Raw genomic sequence first — 23,477 nt, 5'->3', positions numbered from 1 at the left:
AGTTTACATGCACGTACATTTAACATCTAAAAGTTATAAAATGTATTGGAGGGCAATAGGAAAATTGTTTTCATAAATTATTGGCTCTTGTCCAGTATTTACTTTCTTCATATTGTAGCATCCTACCCAAAGACACTTGTGTCTGTTGCTGTACAGACAGAACTTTTAGAAGGTTCAAGTATCAAAATTCAAGGATTCGATCCCACACCAAGTTTGTTACCAATATTCAGATGCAAGATTGATGAAGGGTCAAATGGGACGTATCTTTACGACATCTTCTGGTATATAAACGGATTTAAAATTACATCGTATAACAACATTCCATCAAGAGATATGAACACTACTCTACTGAAACATACAGACTGGATAGATAGCTATAAAATGAATATGGAGGTATATAATATGATTTTTCAGATGTCATATTTAAACATGTATGATACAGAAAACTGCCAAATGTAAAAATGAAAACACATTTGTAAAAATCTCATACGTCCGCAGCGTTTTGTCTGGATTACTTTCATCAGCAACACTAAAAGCCAAATATTTGAAAGTCAATGATGTACATGTATAAGACCATAAACAGTTGAAGAGCTACATGACAAAAAAAGACTTAAAAAACAAATCAATTTAAGTTTTTCGGAGGGAGCTTCTTTATAATTTGAAAATGTATTACCGGACAATTTTAGAAATTTTTTTTTTATTCATAATGACAGTACAAAAGTAAAAAGGATTGAGCTGATAATACGCTCGGATTCAGATTATCTACCGCAGAGGTATTGACCTAGCTTTGTGTAAAATGAAAACAATACGTTTTAAATATCATGTGTACGACGCACTTCTCTAAATTTACTTTTATCCTGGACGTTCGCTGCCAAGTAATTAAAAGCTTAGGCTGTATGTAAAACCCAAAATATTTGAAGCGCTTTATTACCACAAACATGACCCAGGACCTAAAAAATAGCAAAATCAACTTTGTCTGAGAGAGTTGAAACCTTAGTTGCATTACACCTCCAACATTTATAAACGGACAATTCTGGAAAAGTCTGAAGTACTGACTACTCAGCTAATTATACCATCGGGGACTGATATTTAACCAGCAGAGATATCGACCCAGTGCTGTAAATAATGAAGTATTGTTGTTGTTATTTAATAGAATCTGTTTAAATTCACATATAGTTATGCAGTTAAATCAATTATATCAATTTTGTTTTGACATGTTAGATACAGCTTGTCATGATAACATATCCGTTGGTATAATCAAACAAACTTTATAAGGTTATAATAAACAAAGATTTTATAAAAATATATTGTAAACATTATTGAATTATCAACAATCAAGCACGAAATAATATATTTTATAGTTTTTGATTAACGTTGAAGATTTACGTTTGAGACTATTTTATCTTTTACCCATAACCATATTATAGTTAATGTCAATTCGTTTGATGTGTTTAAGCTTTTGATTTGCCATTTGATAAGGGACTTTCCGTTTTGAGTTTTCCTCGGAGTTAAGTATTTTTGTGATTTTACTTTTTATCTTGACAATAAGATTACTGCTATATTATAAATCAATTGTAACATTTTTTTTTTAATTTGAACTTAACGTTCGTTGTTAAAACAACTAATCAAAGTTAACATGTTGTTTAATTTAGTACGTCAAACAAGCTTCTTGTCACAAAATGAATCAAATAATTAAGAAAGTTAAAGAACGTTAAACACCAAAAGTTCTGAAAAAAGTATATGTCAAATACGGCTAAGGAAATTCATACCTGATTACAAATATCAGCAGGCATGCTCATACGTGTATGTATCAATTTGTATTATATTTAATTTGTAGGTTCAATGTGCTACTAGAATGAGGTATACAGCTAATTCAGTTCCTGGACCATTACAGTACAGTGCAAATTTCAAGGCAGGGATATTTGTAAGTTAATCGTATAAAAATATTGCTGAATTTAAAAAAAAAAGAAGTGAAGGTAAAGAAAGGCAACAGTAGTATACCGGTTTTTAAAAGTCATAAATCGATTGAGAAAAAACAAATCCGGGTTGCAAATCAAATCAAAACCAAAGGAAACACATCAACTATAAGAGGAAAGCAAAGGAACAACAGCAACATATAAGTGAAACAAATACGAACGCCAACACACATAGAAATGAACTATTTGATAACAACTGCCATATTCATTATTTGGTACAGGACATTTTAAGAAAAAATGTGGGTTGAACCTGGTTTAATGTCATGCCAAAGTTCCCGGTTAAACAATGTTAAAAAAACATTGCTAAAGCACTACGTGACAGAAATACAACACGTACACAAGCAAAAACAATCGTAACATAGACACGCACAACCAAATAATATAATAGTCGACACAACATGCAATCCGCTGAATATAAGTCAAAACATTCTTTAAAACTTAAAGAAAATCCTTCTTGAAAGATATACGCGATATCAACTGTTTAAGCAAAATCAAATACGAAAAGAGGTGGCAATGCTGTCTTGTTGCTTGTTGCTATTAAAAGGTAAAATCCTTTAAAATATTCGCGTATAGTCAATATATTACTATTCAGAAACTATTTTAGACAATGTAGTATGATGATGTGATGTTCAGGTAAATAACAACTTCTCAAAAGTCATATAAGTAAAACAAAAATAGACTTGATATATTGTAGATAAATGTAATTTGTAGAACCTTCATAACTGTAGTGTATTGACTGCAGTGGTTAAAACCTAAATTGACCGAAAGACTAATTATGACTTATTCATGTTATTGATTTATTCCAGTCGTTTGAAGGTACATGAGCATAAATCAAAATGGCTGTTCCACTTCATAATGGCTTTACCAGTGTGCACTCTCAGTATTTGATTCAAAATCCATCAACCTTATAAAAATAACAAAATGAAAAACAATTATCTAAATTAAATAAAAACCTTCTTGAACAATATACGTGATATCAATTTTTTAAGAAATTCAAAGTACGAAATGAGTTGGCATGCTGTATTGCTGCTATCAACGAAACAATACGAAATACAGTTGTTTCCAGTACTATCTGCTTAACCAAAAAACTAAACACATATCTTGTGTGCCTTATCTTTTTTATGATAATTCGATTAATATGACCTTCAAGTGGAACCATCAAACCATTTATTATTTTAAACGCTTAGTGTTTGATTTTTAAACATGCTTTTTATCTGCAAATAAATATTCAATAATTGGGTTATCAGAATATTTACACATTGTAGTTAGCGAATATGTATGAAAGTTAACATGATGGTTAACATATTAAGTTGTTTGATACCCCCTGCCTTGTTTTACTTATTGTATTGGACAGTTTAAGTGTAGGTCTTTCAAAGCTGGTAATTTTATATTCTAAAGAGATGTCAGAATAAAAAAAAAAACACGTTCATTTACATTGGCTAAGAATACATAATGGTTAAGTATACTACAGTTGATTGATATAAAATTCCTTTTTGAAATTCAGTAATATAATGTGTAGTATAAGGCTTCTGTTATTTTCGTTTTAGCCGGACAAATATGACTATACGGTCATTGAAGGCGAATCAATTACAATTTCATTCAAGTCGACAGTTCCGGTTGGTTGCATTGCCTCGCATAAAACTCTCATGGCTCACTGTGATCAGAGCTTTTATGTGTTTCAACCAAAAAAGAATCCCAACATCGGATCGTGTTCTAATAACATTGCCATAAAAGATATCATATTCAAAGCACAGTTTTGTGGCATCAAATTTGGAGCCACTGACTGGCAAGAAGTGAAGAAATTGGAAGTGTATGGTTTTAGTGATGGTCTGTATAATAGTGGAGATAGATCAACATACATAAGGCTTTCCACTTCTGCTGTATCAGCATTTAATGAAATGTGGCAAAATGTACAAATTCCGGACATTAAGGTTTGTTTATTTATTGAAGAAATATAGAATAAACATAGTGACTCACCATGTATTAGTTTTAGCTTTTAAGTGCCTGAAAATTGTTAAAAGAATGTTTACCATTTCACATTCGTGAATAATAAAACAACAATATAGATTCACTGCAATACATGTTACAATATGTTTACGACAATCACAATAATTTTATAAACAACTAGGGCTGTTTGAGGGGGAACTTACACTACAGGGAGATAACTCTGTAAAATCAGCTAAACGTTTTAATCACGTTATATTGATAAGGAAATATTAAGCTTCTCAATGATCAAAATCAGTGTTGGTCAAACTGCTATATATCCAATGAAATTTTTCCGAGAAAGTGTGTGGTTCAAGATTATTGTCAAAGGGTCAAAGTAAATATTTTGTCAAAATTTTATGAAAATTAAACGAGCCAAATTAATTTTAGTCATGATGTTTGGTACCACTTTAACTAGAATATTCAATTCATTTCAATATACCATGAACGTAAGTTTAAAAGACGAGGGTCATTAGCAGTTATGCGAGGTCAAATTTAGTGACCCCATGACGATCAATCAACCCAAGACAAAACAAAAAGAGCAATCTATTTTTAACAGATTACCTGAAGCGTAATATTCTTGAGCTAGATTAAGTATATCACTTATTCGTTAGTTGTTGATACATATAATATGCGAATGAATGTTCAAACAGAAGACATTCAAAACTAATAGGGAAAAAAAAGCTGACAACGCAATGACAAAAACAATTGAATATCAAAGACGGAACAATCTGGACACCAATATGAACAGATGAACATCAAATCTCATTTTATACTTCAGGTTAAAGTTTTAGATAAAGATGCATTAATGACAAGCAGGCTTTGTCAATCAGTGAATGATCCTCATATTTCGACCTTTGATGGACAGTATTATCACTTTATGGACATTGGTGAATTTGTTATGTACAGAAATGACAGAGGACCTTATTGGGTGAGAATGAAAACTTACAAGTTATAAGATTAAAACATAAACTAAATGAATAATTTAATAATGTGAAATTCTAAGAAAGGCATATACATACCTGTGCATTGAATAAATCATTTGTATCAGTGTGTTATTGTTTTGTCTCATAAATTTGAAGTATTTTCAAAGTTAAGATTGGTCAATTCGAAAGTGGCAATCCCAAATCAAGATTACAAAAAATTGATCGCTCCTTTGAAAACCGGAGTTTCAAATTTTACCACCATTTATAATTGAGATAAATATACATTAAACTAGGTTGTCCCGATATCCACAAACTGAAAAAAAATATAATATTGCATCAAAAACTTCATCCTTTATTCCTTGTTTATTTTATAGGTCCATGCGTTGTTGACCAACTGCGGATTTGGTTGGCAAGGATCTGCTTGTCACTGTGCGATAGCAATACGAAGTCGTAGTTCCTTATTTGTAATCAGGACTTGTAAATCTATTTCGAGGACGAAAAAAGAACTACTAACAACACCAGTTACCAAATTAATAAGTTGCGATGACAACGACCTACTTATTGACTTTAATCAAGCACGAAACGAGTACAAGGTATATAATCAGTACTTCTGTAAACAAAAAAAAAAATAATATAACAAAAAGAGGGGCGAAAGATACCAGAGGGACAGTCAAACTCATAGATAGATAATAAACTGACTACGCTATGGGTAAAAAAAAATGAGATACCAAAGGACAATGCATAATCATCTAACAACACAAAGGCCTGCAAGTAAAACCACAAAATGACGAAAACCAAATATTGCACAGAAAACCATTTATGAAGCATAGGAATTCCTCACAAACACCAAGAGACTCCAACTAGTTTAGATATGTTCACAGTTCTGGCCCAATTGGAATCTTTTGTCGTGTTAATATGCATATATTCAGTATTATACTGAGTTGACAAACGGTAATATTTATCTTCACACAATATACAGATATATAGACCCATTGGTGGACTTCGGCTGTTGTCTGCTCTTTGGTCGGGTTGTTGTCTTTTTGACATATTCCCAATTTCTATTCTCAATTTAAGTTCTGAATCGTCAAAACAGCAATTTATGAAAAAGATAAAAAATCAGCCATAAAAACTTGTATATGCCATTATGGTAACTACTGCCGAAGGTCTTGACTATGGACAGGCACATGCAAATGTTGAGGAGATTAACTTTATTTAAGATCTTTATTATTCCTCCTTTAATATACTTTTTTTTCTGTTATAAAACATTGCATCCTATCACATATACATGTTATTTATTTGTTATTTAGGTAACTTTACCAATCGGAACAGAAATCAAGATCTCAATATCGAGGTGGTCGGGATTTATCGGTACTGTCACAGTAAAACCTTCAATTTATGACATAAATGAAGCCAAAGGACTGTGCGGTGTTCCGAGTGTCACAAAAGATCCATCAGATGATTTTACTCATCGTCATAATGGACCAGTTAGCAGTGATCAGGAATTCGCTAAATCATGGAGGTAACATATTTTAAAAAATGAAGAAAAAAAATGATAAACCATGACGAATCAATCGTTCATGTCAAATATCAAATAACTTTACATCATAACATGTTTATTTGGTTTTAGTAATTTAATAAACTGAGGTACTCTTGATATCAATGTTCGCGTCGATGATCTAACAATTTGAAATGGAAGAATAATCGGTCTTCAGATTGACGGTTATTTTTATTAATCCCATCCACCGGATGCATTTTAACACATATTAAGATACCTTATTTGAGTTTATCTGCTTATATCGAAATGTATAAAGTCTTTATAAATATCAATATTAATTACTTATAGAATTACATCAGCAATGACGAATGAACAATTGTTTGTTGATGAACCCGATTTTATCAACGATGACTTGATTCTGAATCTTCCGAACAATCCAACTAGCATAAATAATTCTTCAACATTTTGTACATGTGAGGATCAGGCTGGTAGTACGGAATCACTTGATGATTTCAACATCATACAATGTAACTTGACGGAAAGCACCGAGTTTTGCTCTAGTTCGCAACAGTCTGGAAATCAGATTAACTCTTATTCTACTTCCTGTACCATCTCTAAACGTAAAAGACGTTCTCTAGATCTCTCTAGTGTAGTTCGACGAAGCACACCTGATGCTGATGACAGTGATGATGTAACTGAGTCTCAACCTCTAGTTTTTGATGAAGATATTAACAGTACAGATGTGGTAAATATCCTTAACGTTACTATATTTGTAATTTCAGTTGTAAAGATCCAAACAAAAAATTGCCATTTACAGCTTTTATTCACAAAATTGGCGTATAATATTAACATTTTGCGTCTTCTGTACATGGAATTAAACTAAAATCTGTTTGGAACTCATAAATAACTTTATTGAGAATAGAATCTTTTGATTTATAAGCTATATGCATATTGTTGAACTGCTGTTAACAAGAGAAAAATAATTAGTAACGCTGGCTCTATCTATAGAACCGTAGCGCTAATAGCCATTTTGATACGTAAAGATAGCTTGTTGATCGCAAATTGTTAAACAATATCACAAGGACCATAAAAGCTACGACTCCTTAGCTGGCTCCACAATATAAATATATTCTCATGAAGTATTAAAAGGAGAAGACAAGAAGAACGCACTAAAATTTGAAATAAATATATAAAGGAGAAAAATTGTGATTACTTGCTGACCCCTGCATACAAAAATAATACATTTTCAATCGGAAATGTAGAAAAGCCTTAATAATTTTATCACATATAAGTTTGTCAGATATCATAGTTTATATGGTGACACGTGTCTTACATAATTGTTTAAATGCTTCAAACATTTTTTTTGGAAAACAAAACGCGGTACTGCAAAAGCTGACAAATTATAACAGATTTTGAAAGGTTAGGATAGATATTGACATCTGAACAACGGTCATTGGAGGTCAAAAATGTTTAATGTTATGACAGTGATAAATCAGTTAATATTTGGGAATTAAAGTGTTCAGACTGTTTCATCTTATTCATTATCAATATAACTGAAGTTATTTCAAAAATAAAATGTGAAATTTCAATATTGTAGAAACATCAGAACTATGATAATATTTCGAATCTTTGGACTTTATGAATGTTTCAAAACGGAATCTTTCTTTAGTTAATCTATTCGTATTTTACATACATAATAAATGAAGGGATTTGGTATATGTATTATAAAGCATATTACATTTCAAACGAGTTCTTTTGTCCAAAATGGCAGTACCTCTCATCAGAGGCGTGTTCTAATTTGCAATATATCTTTAACAGTACTATTTAAATACACGATAACAATTGCTTAGAGTTGAATCCGTGTTGTTTAATGCAACAACATTATACATGTTAGATCTGGCAGTGTTTTCATACTTCCTTCAAAAACGTTCTTTTTGTAAAAGGTGTTATCGATATAGCAAGGGTTCAACATATTAACCAGGTACCATTGGGGGTCATCCCCATCCCATCTACGTTAAACGAATGTATTGAAGTCTTGGTTGACCGTTACGAACATAATGAAACAGTTGTATCCCAGCTGGCTACGAATATATCCCAATTGTCGTTACTTCAATCCCGTTCTTCCTAGCTTAATGGTAACATTACCAGATGTAGGAATTAACCAAAAGGTTTTTGGTGCGGTACCTGATATTTTATTTACGCTTTTTTATGTATTGATTATAAGATAAATAAAAGCAACAAAAATATACCATTTTTCGATAGTCATAATTCGATTAAGCAAAAACAAAACCGGTTAACAAACTAAAACCGAGGGAACACATCAACTATAAGAAGATAAGAGCGAAACAATAGAAACACTGAACCATCAGAAACTAAAATGCCGACATACATAAACCTCCTGCTTATATGACAATGTTAATAATACCGCTAAAATGACAACACTACGTGACAGGAATACAGTACAAAAATCACAAGAACACTCAGCACAGAAAATTACATAATAAAATAATATAATAGTAATAAAAACATTTCACAGTAAAAACCAAATTCAAACAAAACCAGGGGGACTCCTTTGATGTCTTTCTTTTTATTTTTTTACTATGGCGTTGACAATACCTTGTCGACAAGATAGGTTCCGACCCGTTGGATCAAAAATTTGTTTTTCTCAAAGAAATGTGGTTATGTACGACAGACAGTGATGTATTATGTAATTCATTATAGTGTTTGGGTTTAACATCTTAAATACTTCAGATTTAACACTTCATTTAGAAGTACTCTAATGTTTGTTTTGTTCATAAATATCAGTATGGACGCAACAATTTGTATGATTGAATTTAGAATGTTGTAGGATGCAATGGGGAAGGTTGTATTTTGAAATCTTAACAACGTACTGTTATACATTGTTGGTGAGGACTGTCTATTTGAGCAGCAGAAACAGTTAAAGAAATTTATGGGTTAAATTCTTTTTTTTTATAGATCTCTCAAACCTTTAGAAACGGATGGACTGCAGATATAGCTTACCAAACATGCCAAGAAGCTTTGACTACAGCAATTCCGTCTGATGTTTACAGCGATTTTGTTGAGGTGGATGTGGAAAATTTTATCCAATCATGCGTATCAGATATTGAAGTAGGTCTGGTTAAATAATTACTATAAATCAACGTACTGGTAATTTTGAAATATCCCATAGACCACAGACACTATAAAGCTGCAGGCGGAATGTACATAAATGTGTTTTGCAATATAACTAAACAAACATTGTACACGCATTTGACATTCCATCTATCGACAAACACAATTATCAGGAATAGAAAACAGCTTGCTCGATAAATATTACGTTTTGATGAAACTAAAAATTCGGAACTGATCTTCTCATCAAATTATTATTTGTGTCTTGAGGTCTCTCTCCGGGTGCAAGATTTTCTCTTTGCGTTGGAGACTCATTGGTTGCCTTGGGGGTGTTATCTGCTCATTTGTCGAGTTGTTGTCTCTCATATTTCCCTTTTTCATTCTCAATTTTAAACTTGAAAGGTGTATTGTCTGATTATTGGCAGAATATACATGGAAAATGTTTGTATACAATAGTGTACACATTATTATTTTGTACAGTTATTACTTGTACAGTTATTACTTGTGCAAATACAATTGTACAAGTAATTACTGGTGGAATTTTGATTGAGAAAAAGATAATAACCTGTACGAATCATTATTCAAGATTGATCTATTAGATTTTCACAACTAATCTTTTCTATTTAAAAAGATATTTTATGACTTAGCTTAAAAGTATAAACTTTTAACAAGCGAGTATTTTCTATATCATAAATATCAGTGCAAAACTGTTTAGTTTAGTAGGCATTATTGAAGTGTTCGGATGAAAAACATCCCAGAAAAGAAATTTCATGATGAAATGCTAAAACTGTGAGATGACAATAAATCTTCTAATAATTCAGTATTCACACGTGAAAGATATTGAGAGACTATTTGTAATGTAAAGGAAGCCAAATTAAATTTCGAAAAGACAGCACTTCGAAGATATTTTTAGGGCAGTAAGATGTTTTGAATGTAGCAGGAATTGACAAAAACTCATTCGCAAACGAGACGAATTATCTATTCTTGTACAGTTGATGAACTTCACCCTCTGATTAGAACAGCACATTCTGGAATTGGTCATGGAGGCAAACACACAACTTATAAGGAGTTAAAAAGAAACAGTTTGTCAATATCAGCAGAAAAATTATCAGGATTTTCTTTTAGATGTGTGAGCAGTGTATTTTGAAAAAAAAAGTTGCTCTGAATCCACCAAATTAATTGTTCGTCCAATCATTACTATTTTATACTTTTGGGACTTCCACATATCCTGCAAGTGATAATGGAAGAAACTTTACGGCTAATATATTATTAAACTTAAGTTTCTGTGGCAAGAGCTTAAATTAGTGCATGGTAGACCAAGTCACCCTCAAAGTCGGGAGTCCGTTGAAAGAGCGAACGCTGACATAAAGAGTATGTACAACAACACGCACTGGTCTAAAAGGATGTAGATCTGTGCAAAGCAATTCCATAAAAAAAAGGATTATAATGATTATAATAGTAATTAGCCCAACTTTCAGAGAACAAGTGAATTTTGCTCTCAATTAAAAATATGAATAATCAAAATAAATGGTAGAAGGTTTTAATATTGGTTTTCCTTTTAACGACTTTGTCACTTTGCACCTGTAGTCCGAATTTAAGTGTCAACAAGCTATTATTATATAACAAGTTATTACTGTGCATCCATCGTTCTTCTGTAACCTTTTAACATTTCAAAATCAATACTAATGAACACTTGAGAAAAAAAGGAAGAAAAACAAACACAATATAAATTTCAAAAAATATACGCTGAATAATGTCTACTTAGCAAAATATAAACAAACAAATAAATAAGAAAAACAAGTAAAAGGTAGAAATAATTACCAAACAAATGACAAAAAAACAAAGAAAGAAATTTTTTTTAATAAAACAAAAAAGAGTTACAGAAGGGAGAAACAAATATAGCTCAAATATAGTGAGTTGTACAAGCAATTATCTTTTTCCCAACAAAAATTGTAAAGGTAATTACTTGTACAATTATATTTGTACAAGTAATAACTTGTATGATGGCATCGTAGGAGTAATTACTTGTACAAAGTTTTTGTACAGGTAATGACTTGTACAAAATAAAAACATGTACACGACATATACAATATTTGTTAAGGTTATCCCGTCGCAAATTTTACGGACGCCATCACGAGTTCTTTGACCATCAAGGAATATCCGTGTAACAGATTATCACGGACATAGTTTACTTGTCGTCACAGCAATCCGTCCAATTTTCATAGATTTTGACATAACCGAATTAGACTTACATCGAATTTAAACTGGTTATGAGGAACATGAATGTGACGGGTGAAACATGTTGAATATGAACGTCTCACGTTTTCGGATGTTCTATTTGTCATTTTCACTATTAATAAGGGTTGCTAATTTTTTCCGCAAGTGTTAAGGGTCATTCCGTGTCCAGATTGATAATTGCGCTCTCGTTTGTTTCTTGACAAAACTGGAAGAAGACGTTATTGTAATTGAGAACAAAGCATTACAATACATAGACAATAACTGTTTACTGTCTCTACATATCAGCCTTGTTTGGTTGAGGCTAAGACACGGGTGTAATGCGAGCTCCAGAGAACTATTACTTCTGTTTCGAGCCGAATAAAAATACAGCTGGAATATAAAGACACTGAACAGTTATTGTCCTTATTCTGGATATAAATGTGTACATTTTTGTCTTTGAATTTGTTTTTGAATTATATCGACATGACTTAAACGCAGACCGCAATGATGACTCTAAATTTAACTGTAGTGTGTACAATAGTTTGACATAACCGTTCGCTTGAAACAGAAGCAGGGTACCCGGAGACTATTAACATCTAGTATACGTTTATAGCTTTGTGTTATCTGTACACCTGTATCAGGTTTGCAGAAAGGTCGATTGCAGGATACATTCATTTTATTCGTGTCTATGTGCATCCCTAATATATAAAAGTCCCCGCAGGACACACAACGGAGCACCGTTAATAACCTCCGACTGTTGGTAGGGTTCATGCTGACTATTTTACTCTTCTATGTAATGTTCTGTGAACTAATTTTAGCTGTTCGTGGTTTTTTCTTTTTGCCATTTTCGTTATAACTTATGAGCTTACATCGTCCTCTTGGTATCGTCGTCTTTTTCTTGGACAAATGATAAAAAGATGATTATAAGAAAATATAAATATATTAAATTAACGAAGAGTTAAACTTAGTCAAATTTTAAACGAGTGAGAATTGAATCTCGCTTGAAATCAACGCAAATCGTTGATATAGTCTGTTGCAAATATTTGCATGGCGTATTAACCTTTGAAAATCATCAATTACCTGACAAATAGCCATTGGAAATGCCGTAATATCATCTCATGATAATGGATAATCCAAGCTAGTTAATGCTGTTTTCGTATCACAATCCACGCAGTGCGCCACGAGACATATTTATTCATGCAAGAGATAGATAGCATGCCACAACCATATTAGAATAAATCATATTTAGCAATGTATTTTAAACTGCTCTTTCTAAAAGTTATATCGTTTTAATAATTAATAATTAATAGTAGTATTGTGATTAATACTTAAAATCTTTTATGGAATAATTGTTAAGGCAATGACTGTGACGAGAGAATGTATCGCAATTTTTTTAAAATCAGAAATGGCAACAAAACCTCACTAAGAAATTGTTTTTATTATGTAGCTTGTCTATGATTCACGATTATGTCGAGTTGTATCAATATTATAGGTAACGGGGGATAAGTCATTTCTAACGGATACTATAAATGCTATGGCAACAAATATCATGACGGAAATCTCCAGAAATGAATCACTTTTCATTATGAACACAACTGATGGCTCACAGACAATTCTTGAGCAAATTACAAGCAAATTATGTATAAACAACTGTAGTAATAATGGCATCTGTGTTTCAGGTATATATATTTCAAATAATCTGTGTTTCAGGTATATATTTTTCAAACATTATTAAAAGCTTTGTTTATTATGATAGTCGTCCGTTGGTATGTAAATGTTTAACGAAACATTTTGTTTCTCGTCTTCACGTTTAAATGAAACAACACAACAGGGAAAACGATTATATTGGAAAATTGAAATTATAAGTCGAAGAAAACAAAATACCATAATCACAAGGTAACAAGACGAAAAGATAAAAAACAGATTACACAGAATACAAAACTCTGATCACCAAGGAAGCTATATGTTGATTATGGCAGATTGGAAAAGCTATTTTTTTTATAAAGTATTAGGTTGCAAATATTAATTTGTTACAATTTTCAAATCGATTTTGTATACTAATAAGTTATATTAGTTACTGGTTTGAATAACGATTTAAAGCATACATATAAAGAAAGATTATTGACAACATGACTTTTTGATAAATTAAAGTTAGAACAGTCGCCTTTCTCACTGTGATACTGTGGAACTTCTCTTTGTTCAATTGTTTCGTTTATCCAACTACACTTACACGAATTACATGAAGTTAAAATCGTGCATTTTAACCAGTTCTGGCAGTTCTTTATATTTGTCTTTGACTCAAGATAAACATGATATAAGCAGCACATTTCAAATATATCATGAGCAATTTTACAAAGAATATTCTAATTGTGAGGATAGAAAGTGTTTTTTTGTAATCAAGGAGACCAATTATAGCATATCATTATTTTTATTAAGTCTATATGAAGTCTATAATTTCTTTAGGTCATTGTGAGTGTTCAAATGGATATATTGGTGATGACTGTTCCAAAACCACTGCAACACCCCCTGTTAACATAAGTCTGCCAGCTGAAGGTTTATGTACTACAACAACACGTTCTTGCAAAAAGACTAATATCTATGGCGACTTTTTGTCAATGGACGTTTGGTATAAGATCCGATATTTTAAGGTATAAACACAATGTACTTCGTCAAATTATATATATGTATAGCAATTTCTCTGATATAAGTACTAATTTAGATCGTTTATGTTTTCAATATTGAAAATATCTCACAGTACATTCATTTGTTGAAAATCTATTAATGAGTTATGACGTCAGAAACATTTTGATGCATTTCCTTCGACTAAGCAATAGTTTGAATGTAAAATGAATATCCTAATTGACAGAATATTCAATCAATTGTGCCTGTCCCTAGTCAGAAGCATGTAAATGTATTTCAATTAATGATCAATTTAAATTTGAAAATTCGTCAACAAATCTTGCTCTGAATTGCATAGCTTTATATGATCCAGTAATTACAAAATTGAAGAAAGACAATGAAAGTGTTGACCCTTTCATGCTTTGGTTATTTGTTTCATTCTAATCTAAAATCATTTGCTCTTAAGCATGTTAAGTCATGCTGCATTTACTTTTTTAAGCCTACCAACTGTTTTGATTCAAGCGCCTCTGATGAGTCCTATGAAGCCACATGTGGTTTATAAAATAAAAAAATGGTATATTTGATGTATTTTATATAATTATGAGGTTAATAATTTATGATATATATTCAATATTAGGTAGTTGATAATTCTAAATTGTACTCATCAAACTGGGAAAATTACAAGGCTCAGTACAGAAATATGTTTATGGTTACCGTCGACCTTGGTGTATCAAGAAAAACTCGTTCAGCCTCGGGACCTACGATGGCAGAAGGATATGAGATCACACTGTCGAACGACGGAACCAATTTTGGAGAGGAAGTTACCATCCTTATTTATGACGAAGGATGTTTTTCATGCAATAGCTCGATGACTTGTGTTTCATTGGTAACTATCAATTTTTTTTATACATGAATGTAGAAGCGAGATAAATGACGCATATTACATGTATAATGGGAAAAAAATATAAATATATTATTCAAGATAGATATTAAACCAATAATGAGAACATCATAATAAAATTTTCAACTCAATCATTTTTAATGATAATAATATAATGTTTAATCAATGTATAACATGCTGTTCAATATGCTGTTATCAAATTTTGATACTCATAAGTAAATTGTTTACCATACACGTCCTGTCATGTTCATAGCTATTTTGGTGTATTCATCTGTTTATTTAATATTATGATGATATGATACTAAACCCCTAACGGGAGGGATTGTGCTTGATTTTAATATGATAAAGACATATGAAGATGTTTTGAGGTGTGTTTGTTTGTTTTACATTGACTAGACGTATGTGGAGGGATGAGATGTCACGAAACTTTTTTAACCCCGACGCATTTTTGACGCCTGTCCAAAGTCAGGATTTTATATGTTGTTTTTTTTTATTTTTAGTTTATTAATATGTTTTCGAGTTGAGTGTAACGCCCATTTTTACTTTAAAACTAGTACACATTTTGTTTAGGACCAGCTGAAGTTTGCCTCCGGGGCGGGATTTTTTCGCCGTGTTGAAGACCAATTGGTGTCATTCGGCTGTTTCCTTTAGTCGGGTTGTTGGCTTTTTGACACTTTCCTTATTTCCATTTTCAATTTTGTATCTAACTAACTTTAATTAATTTAAGATCAGCTTGCATATATGAGGGCCTCGGAGGCCGAGTAGTCTAATTAGTAACTACTGTAATCACTAACAAGTCAACACTGAGGTTGTGAGTTCGAAGCCCGCTCGTGTGGGTACACTCGACTCCAATCCTAATTGACTAGGATTGTTAGTTTTTCTATCGAAGCTCGGTGATTTTCTCCGGACACTACGGCCGCCACCAAATAGCACAAACGCGGTGCTTAAAAGTGGCGTTAAAACACACAAAATCAAATCAAATCATATATGAATATACATAAAAAATCATTTGTTGAAATGGGGCCAAATAAATGATTTTGAAACTTAGTGAGATACATTATAAACAGTTGATATAAATAGTGCATTGTAAATGACAAAAATGTATTGCAGGAAGTCTGTGAATCAACAACAGAGAAAGATGAAAGAAACAAAGGTAACAAACAAATTAAAAGAGTGATGCAAATAGCCATGTAAAAGTAGGTGTGGATAATATGTCAACGAGAGAACAACCAAACGATTGATATCCGGAACATGACATCTAGCAGTCGACATTTAAGATTCAGTAATATATAGATGTGTATGCTATATGGCCAGTTGTTCATTAACCAAAATTATGTATTCAAATAATTAGCGTTTGGGAAATAACTGCCTTAAACAAAGAAAGGGATAAACAATTTGTATAATATATAACTAAACAACTCTACTGATTTTTTATTTTAAATATAAATCAATAAAAAGGAAAATCACACAAATACTTATCTCCGAGGTAAATTCAACATGTTCAAAAAGGATAGTTCCTAACCAAAAGGCAAAATCATAGCTCAAACACATCAAACGAATGGACAACAACTGTAATATTCTTGACTCTGTACCGGCATTTTCTTATGTAGAAAATCGTGGACTAAACCTGGTTTTATAGCTTGCTAAACCTCTCACTTGTAAGACAGTCGCATACAATTAATCATATTGACAACGATATGTGAATAAAACAAACAGACAGAAAAGATAAAAATGTAAAAAAATCTTAATCACTATAAAAAGAAACAAATATGTAAACAAACATTTATCATGACACAATAACGCAATGACGGGATGTATAACATGTATAAGTACAGAGCCACGTCATATGTAACAAAGAAAAACAAAAACGGCATATAGACAGAGCACACCATCAAAAATGAAAGACAGGAATACAACAGTCATCTTAATAAAATAACACAATGACGGGATGCATTAGTACAGAGCCACGTCATATGTAAAAAAGAAACACAAAACATAAAAAGGCATATAGAAAAAGCACATGAGCAAAAAATAAAAAAAAGAAAAGAATGCAAATAAAAATATCATAAAACAATAACGCAATGAGAGGATGTATAAGAACAGATAACTTTTATTTATATATGTTGTCCTTTAAGATACTAACAAGACCATTATAGCACTAGCTTCATCTTTTGGTGTGATTGGTGTGTTTGTGTGTTTGTTAGCTTTACTATTCTACTTGAAGCACAAAAACAGTGATGAAAAGTAAGTGTGTTTTTATATATTTTCTTACTTACAGTTTGACCTTTTACACTAGTACTGACAGTTCGTACGTTTTTATGGTAGTTTTTATTACGGTTTATTCAATTAACTATCTTTATATATATATATATATATAGTAAGGAGATGTGACATGATTGCTGATGGAACCAAACAGAGGAGATATAAGCAATATTAAATCATCCGACCCCTTTTAATAGTGCGGAAAAGCCTTCTTGAAAGTATAGTATGCTATTATAACTTCTCACCAATCCCCATCATGAATAATTGTGATACAATGAAAAAAAAATGATCATTATGTATGTCAAAACATTAACCGAAAAACAGATGTAACAAACGACAACTGAAGACAAACACTGAATAACAAGCTATAGAATTGGCACATGCCATTTATGAATAAGGCGAGATTTAACATGTTTGTGAGCGCTTAACCCTTCCGTACCTACGACCAATGGTATAAAACTAGTACAACAACAAAAATATAGTGTGAAAACCAGTTGAAAATGAATTACATATTCAGAACGGCCAGAAAAACAAAGTAATATTAAGACAAAATGTACAAAGCACCGATATAAGAGTACATTGAAAGCTAGCCCAAAGCGTCTTTTCTTCCACTTCTGAATATTCATATTTTTGTTTGTTGATGCTTAAATAATGTCGTAGTTTTTTTTAGTATATATGTTATTATTTTCATAATTATTCATAACTATCAAGCATGCCTTCCCCTCTTCAACTGAAACGAACAGTATGGGTTTACAGAATTGATTTCATATGGTCTGTAAATAAACGAGAAACGTGTGAATAGTATTGGGAATGAAGATTGGTTTCGTCTTGACATTTGTAATTCGGTTATTATGTTTAAATAGCCAATATTGTACATTACTTCTTGATATTTACAAAACTGACCGTGTGTATTTATTGTTTGTTCAGGACAAAAGTTGGTGTTTATACTGACAGCCACCACGACAGTGATAAAAAGGTGAACAATGATATGTTGTCAAATGGGATCAAGACATTTAAGGAAAATTCCATAAGCGATCTCGATCTTCACTTCTGAGGACGGCGGAGACGCATCAATTTACAATATCGAGAAACAGCTACCACCACAAAACCATTTCATGAACAATTTATAAATTTTCAGAAAATAAGATCAGTTTGATATAGCATTATGGATTTCTTTATGACTTTTTTCTCAAAATTAATATACGTTGTATTGATACTTCCAGAGTCGAAAATTGGTAAGAAAGTTCTATAAATGTATAAAATGTTTTTACTCTATTACTTCGTATTTGAAGTTAACTTCCAACTTATTTGATTCTAGTGCCCTTAAAAAAAGACGTAACGTGAGTCTAACACTACAAATTATTATAATTATTTTTTTATGTTTAATAAATAAGGACAGTAATGTAAAGTTTTACTTTGTCTTCCTGTATTATTCAATCATTAGAACTAGTGGAACTATATATTTTAGTATATTTGCTGATTTGTGTGTTTTAAGAATGAAACAATATTTTACTCATTGAAAGGACAGACATATATTATCATAATTTTGACAGAATGACCTGGAGTCATTGACCTGCCAAAGAAATTGATAACAATTTCAATTACATTACAGTTTTTCCAAATTGTAAACAATGCAATATGAGACTTGTTTAAATGCACTTTTATCATTAAAATATTTGTAGAAGCATTCGTTCGAGGTTCGAGGTTTGACATTTCATATTTTTATTTGAGCATTTAATTATTATTAGATGTATGGTTTAAAAAGTATTAACAGAATATATCGGAGTCCAAGGTTTATAAAAAACGGGGGATGTCTTTCAAAATTATGAAATCAAACGTTAACTTATAACCCAAAGAGGGGAATTGAAAACTTCTTTCATATTCCTGATTCGGTACAAGCATTCTTCCAAGGGAATGATGGGTGAAACCTTGCTCAAACTTAGTTGTTGTCGTTTGTTGATGTGTTGCATATTTGCTTTTCGGTCATTTTTTGTACATACGTTTTGCCGTTAGTTTCCTCGTTTGAATCGTTTTACATTTGTTATTTCAGTGTCTTTTATAGCTGACCATGCGGTATGGTCGTTGCTCATTATTGAAGGACGTACGGTGACCTATAGTTGTTAATTTCAGTGTCACTTGTTCTCTTGTGGAGTTGTCTCATTGGCAATCATACCACATCTACTTTTTTTTATATTAGTAGCAATATATCAACTTCATTTGAATATGGGATATATATTTTCCACCTTATTCGGTATCCAAGAGCTTGCAGCTGCTACTCAGACAATGTTTGAACCATGGGGTATGTCATAAAACGTCTCTTTCTTTTGTACAAAAGTTCATCGGAAGATACCAAGACCTTGTTGTTAAATATTCAGTAACAACATTACAAATAATACACGATGATCTAGAAGTAAAGATTCTAGGTATTGACGTTGTTTATCTTCTTAATAACGTGTTATTATATTCTTTTATTTTTTTGTGATTATTGTTTTTACTGCTTTTTGACGTTGCTCGGTACTTATGCATCCCGTCATTGTGTTATTGTAATTTTGTGTATTATAGTCTTTCATTTTTCCAAACGTGCTTTGTCTACATGCCTTTTTGTGTTCCTTTTTTGACATATTTGTTTGTTTGTATAGTGATTATAGTTATAACACAATGTCGACTGTTGTACCCCTACTGTTGACATTTTTACCTATAATGTCTGTTTTTTGTTCACACATCGTTGTCAATATTGTGGTAATTTATGCGACTGTAATAAAAATGAGAGGTTTAGCTAGCTTTAAAACCAGGTTTAATCCTCAATTGTCTACGTAAGAAAATTACTATACCAAGTCAGGAATATGACAGTTGCTATCCATTCGTTTGATGTGTTTGAACTTTGGATTTTAAATTTTCCGCGAATTTCGGTATTTCTTAATTTTACATTTTTTCCATATACTAGCTACACCTCCCACTTGTATAGGAGTTTTTTTTTTTTTTTTTTTTTCTGTTAGTTGAGTTAATGCCGATTGATATTGTGTTTTGTTTTACTTTACTTTTGTTTTGTATGCAAATCTTGTGTCCACCCCCTAAAAGGTATTTTAAATGGAGAGGATTTCTTCAGCAAATTACCTAACAGTTTTCAACAATCAAATGCATAACAATTTTCAAACTTAATAACGTGAGTGTTAGGAAGACTCATATTCTATATGTTGCATAACATCAAGATCCATTGTTGTACTTCTTTAATTAGTTAAGTAAGAATTCTATAATATTAGTATTGAGCGTGTGTATTTTTCCGCATCAAATATACACGTAAGTCAGTTTCACGAGCTTGAGCTATCCAATTTTCTTTAATCACTTATTACCAATCACCTGGAACGTCAAATGTCAAATGAACTGGTGATGTTAAATAGTTTCGTCGCCTATATATATTAAATCTGTCCAGTAACTATAAAGTGTTCCAATATATATTACAAATAACACATGGAAAATAAGTGGAAAGGTACAGCATCTGCTTGATAATAGCTGAACGAAAAAAATTAAAACAATTTAATGTAGTTTTAAATACATGTAGACCGACAAAAAAATGTTTGAAATTGCAAGAAATGAGTTACATTTCTTGATCTCTAAATTTGCAATGGAAATAATATGGAAAACAAGCAGCATTTCTAGTTTTTGTTTGTCCTTTACATATTTGCATAAACAAAATATGTTCAGGAAGACATCATCGTGAACGAAATAAACAAAATATTTTCGTTTTCATCATCACATTCAAGAGTTGTTGGTATTTCTTTTTTAATTTCATAAATGATTTAGAATTTTCAAGTAGCATAGTTTCTCGCTGCATTGAAGACCCATTGGTGGCCTTCGGCTGTTGTCTACTCTTTGGTCGAGTTGTTGTTTCTTTAGCATATTCCCCATTTCCATTCTTAATTTTATACATTCTTAGTGAACTAAAAATTTGTTAAATAACCACTGAAGTATAGAAATTCGAACAACAGTAATATACAGAACTTGTTGGATTCCAGCGTTCGATAGTTTGGGATGTCAGCACTCCTACAGTTTCGGATGCCATTATTTATTCAAATCGCGATGCCTGCAGCCGGAATATTACAGATTCCAAGGAAAAACAAGATGTGAAAACCGATCTTTACGGGTTTTTGCTTCTCAGCTACATTTAGATATCTCAGCGTAATCAACATCTGGACCATTTTAAATTCTAACAACAGAAATTAAATTTGAAACAGCAGTTATGTCTGGAACAGATGCCGTAGTGACAAAAATGAAACTAGGGAAAAAAAAACGCATATTCAAATCACCTGAACATAACATTAAAATATTATTTCTGTCAATTCATTCACGAATCCACTACTATAGCATTATGTTATTGTTCTATTATAATTTTGAAAATACTTTGAACGACAAAATTATTTTATATCTCTACCTGTGTAACGTTTATGTTCTGACGTCAAACACACGATTCTAGACCAGAGTTGATTTGAACCTATTCATTCAGACATAAGACTTCAGATATTTCAATCCTTTATGGGTTGATTTAAAATACAAAAATAAGTAAGCAATGAACGTGGTTTTTAAATTTGATATATTCTTTTTTGTGCTTCTATGTTAAACATTTGTTTGTTTATGTTCTGATTGAGATTGTGACACGGTGATGACTACTGTACCCCTATTGTGACAATGTTACCTATTATGTCGTCTGTTTTGTTTATGCATCGTTGTAAATATAATGGAATTTGATGCGACTGCCATACAAGTGAGAGGTTTAGCGCTTTAAAACCAAGTTCAATCCACCATTTTCTACATTTGAAAATGCCTGTACCAAGTGAGGAATATGACAGTTGTTGTCCATTCGTTTGATGTGTTTTACCATTTGATTTTGCCATTTGATTATGGACTTTCTGTTTTGAATTTTCCTCGGAGTTCAGTATTTTTGTGATTTTACTTTCTACTACTTATAATTCTCTAGTACATAATTTGGAGTGGATTTCTCACTTTCGGGCATTGCATGTGAATATATGTAGATATCTATGAGCATTGTTGTTAAATAATCTTGCTGCACTAGGAAATGCCTCCTTACACAATATGGGGAAATCACAGATTCTAGACAACAACAGATGAAATCATTTTTGAAAATCCGATTTTATCAACAAGTTGATATTTGTTCAGCTGAAGTATATTTTATATTATCTTTGTCTCTCAATGTTTTATTAGTGTGTACAATGGCAACCTTATTAAGATACAGGATTTGAATATTTCCTTTTAATCTTTTTTTTTAATTGATAGGAGTTAAACAAGTGTAATTTGAAATAGTGGATACATTTTTTTGAGTTGGAAGTTGCTAACAATATGTAAAATTACATAGAGTGTTAAACGATGAATGCCCCTATTGTGTAAATCAATCAAGGCCTTCAGTTAATTTTGATCAAGACAGAATGAAGTTCCGGTTTCACTGTGTATATTATTTCATGTTACATATTTTGTAAATTATATAACAGTAAAGCAACACAATAAAGTGATATACTTTATACAACCATTGATATTTAGGGTCTTGTATCTTTGTACATTGATTCTTTTCAAAGTCAGGATGTTTTAGCAACACATCAGTGGGATCAACATTAATATTGTGATGATTACAGAATGTTTGCTTATTTATGTTTATAAATAAGCGATGTATGGTCTAGTTTTGAAGTATAATACTTTTTTCATATTTCATTTAAAAAACGTACATTATATTATTAGTTTTGTAAATGCATATTAAGAAAAACTCGCTTGTCTATGTGCACAGGGTAAAATGGACTTTAATAGCAAATGTTTAGTTTGTTTATTTGCCTTTGTATTACACATCTTTCTAGCATTAGCCGAAGATAAGATTTTTTAAAATGATATGCCAGAAAACCAAGTAGTCAAATAATACAAAACCCACTAACACAATTTTTTTCAGAACTTATGCTATCATGTCAACA

The 23,477-nt window shown here is 31.5% G+C and overlaps 1 protein-coding gene across 1 annotated transcript; it reads left to right on the top strand.

The window, feature by feature from the left end:
• Positions 1-231: 231 nt before the first annotated feature.
• LOC127712587 (von Willebrand factor D and EGF domain-containing protein-like) lies at positions 232-19,197 on the top strand. The gene is made up of 14 exons (XM_052219102.1): positions 232-393; positions 1,838-1,924; positions 3,524-3,907; positions 4,741-4,890; positions 5,260-5,478; positions 6,193-6,404; positions 6,729-7,125; positions 9,357-9,509; positions 13,219-13,405; positions 14,190-14,374; positions 14,983-15,231; positions 16,357-16,399; positions 17,382-17,490; positions 18,436-19,197. Exons 1-14 carry the CDS (start codon positions 334-336, stop codon positions 18,560-18,562), a joined length of 2,562 nt encoding a protein of 853 aa, XP_052075062.1. The 5' UTR covers positions 232-333; the 3' UTR covers positions 18,563-19,197.
• The last annotated feature ends 4,280 nt before the right edge of the window (positions 19,198-23,477 follow it).

Source organism: Mytilus californianus, unplaced genomic scaffold (genome assembly GCF_021869535.1).
Source record: "Mytilus californianus isolate M0D057914Y unplaced genomic scaffold, xbMytCali1.0.p SCAF_8, whole genome shotgun sequence".
In the NCBI taxonomy this organism is placed as follows: Eukaryota; Metazoa; Mollusca; class Bivalvia; order Mytilida; family Mytilidae; genus Mytilus; species Mytilus californianus.
This window is presented reverse-complemented; position numbering and strand designations above follow the sequence as displayed.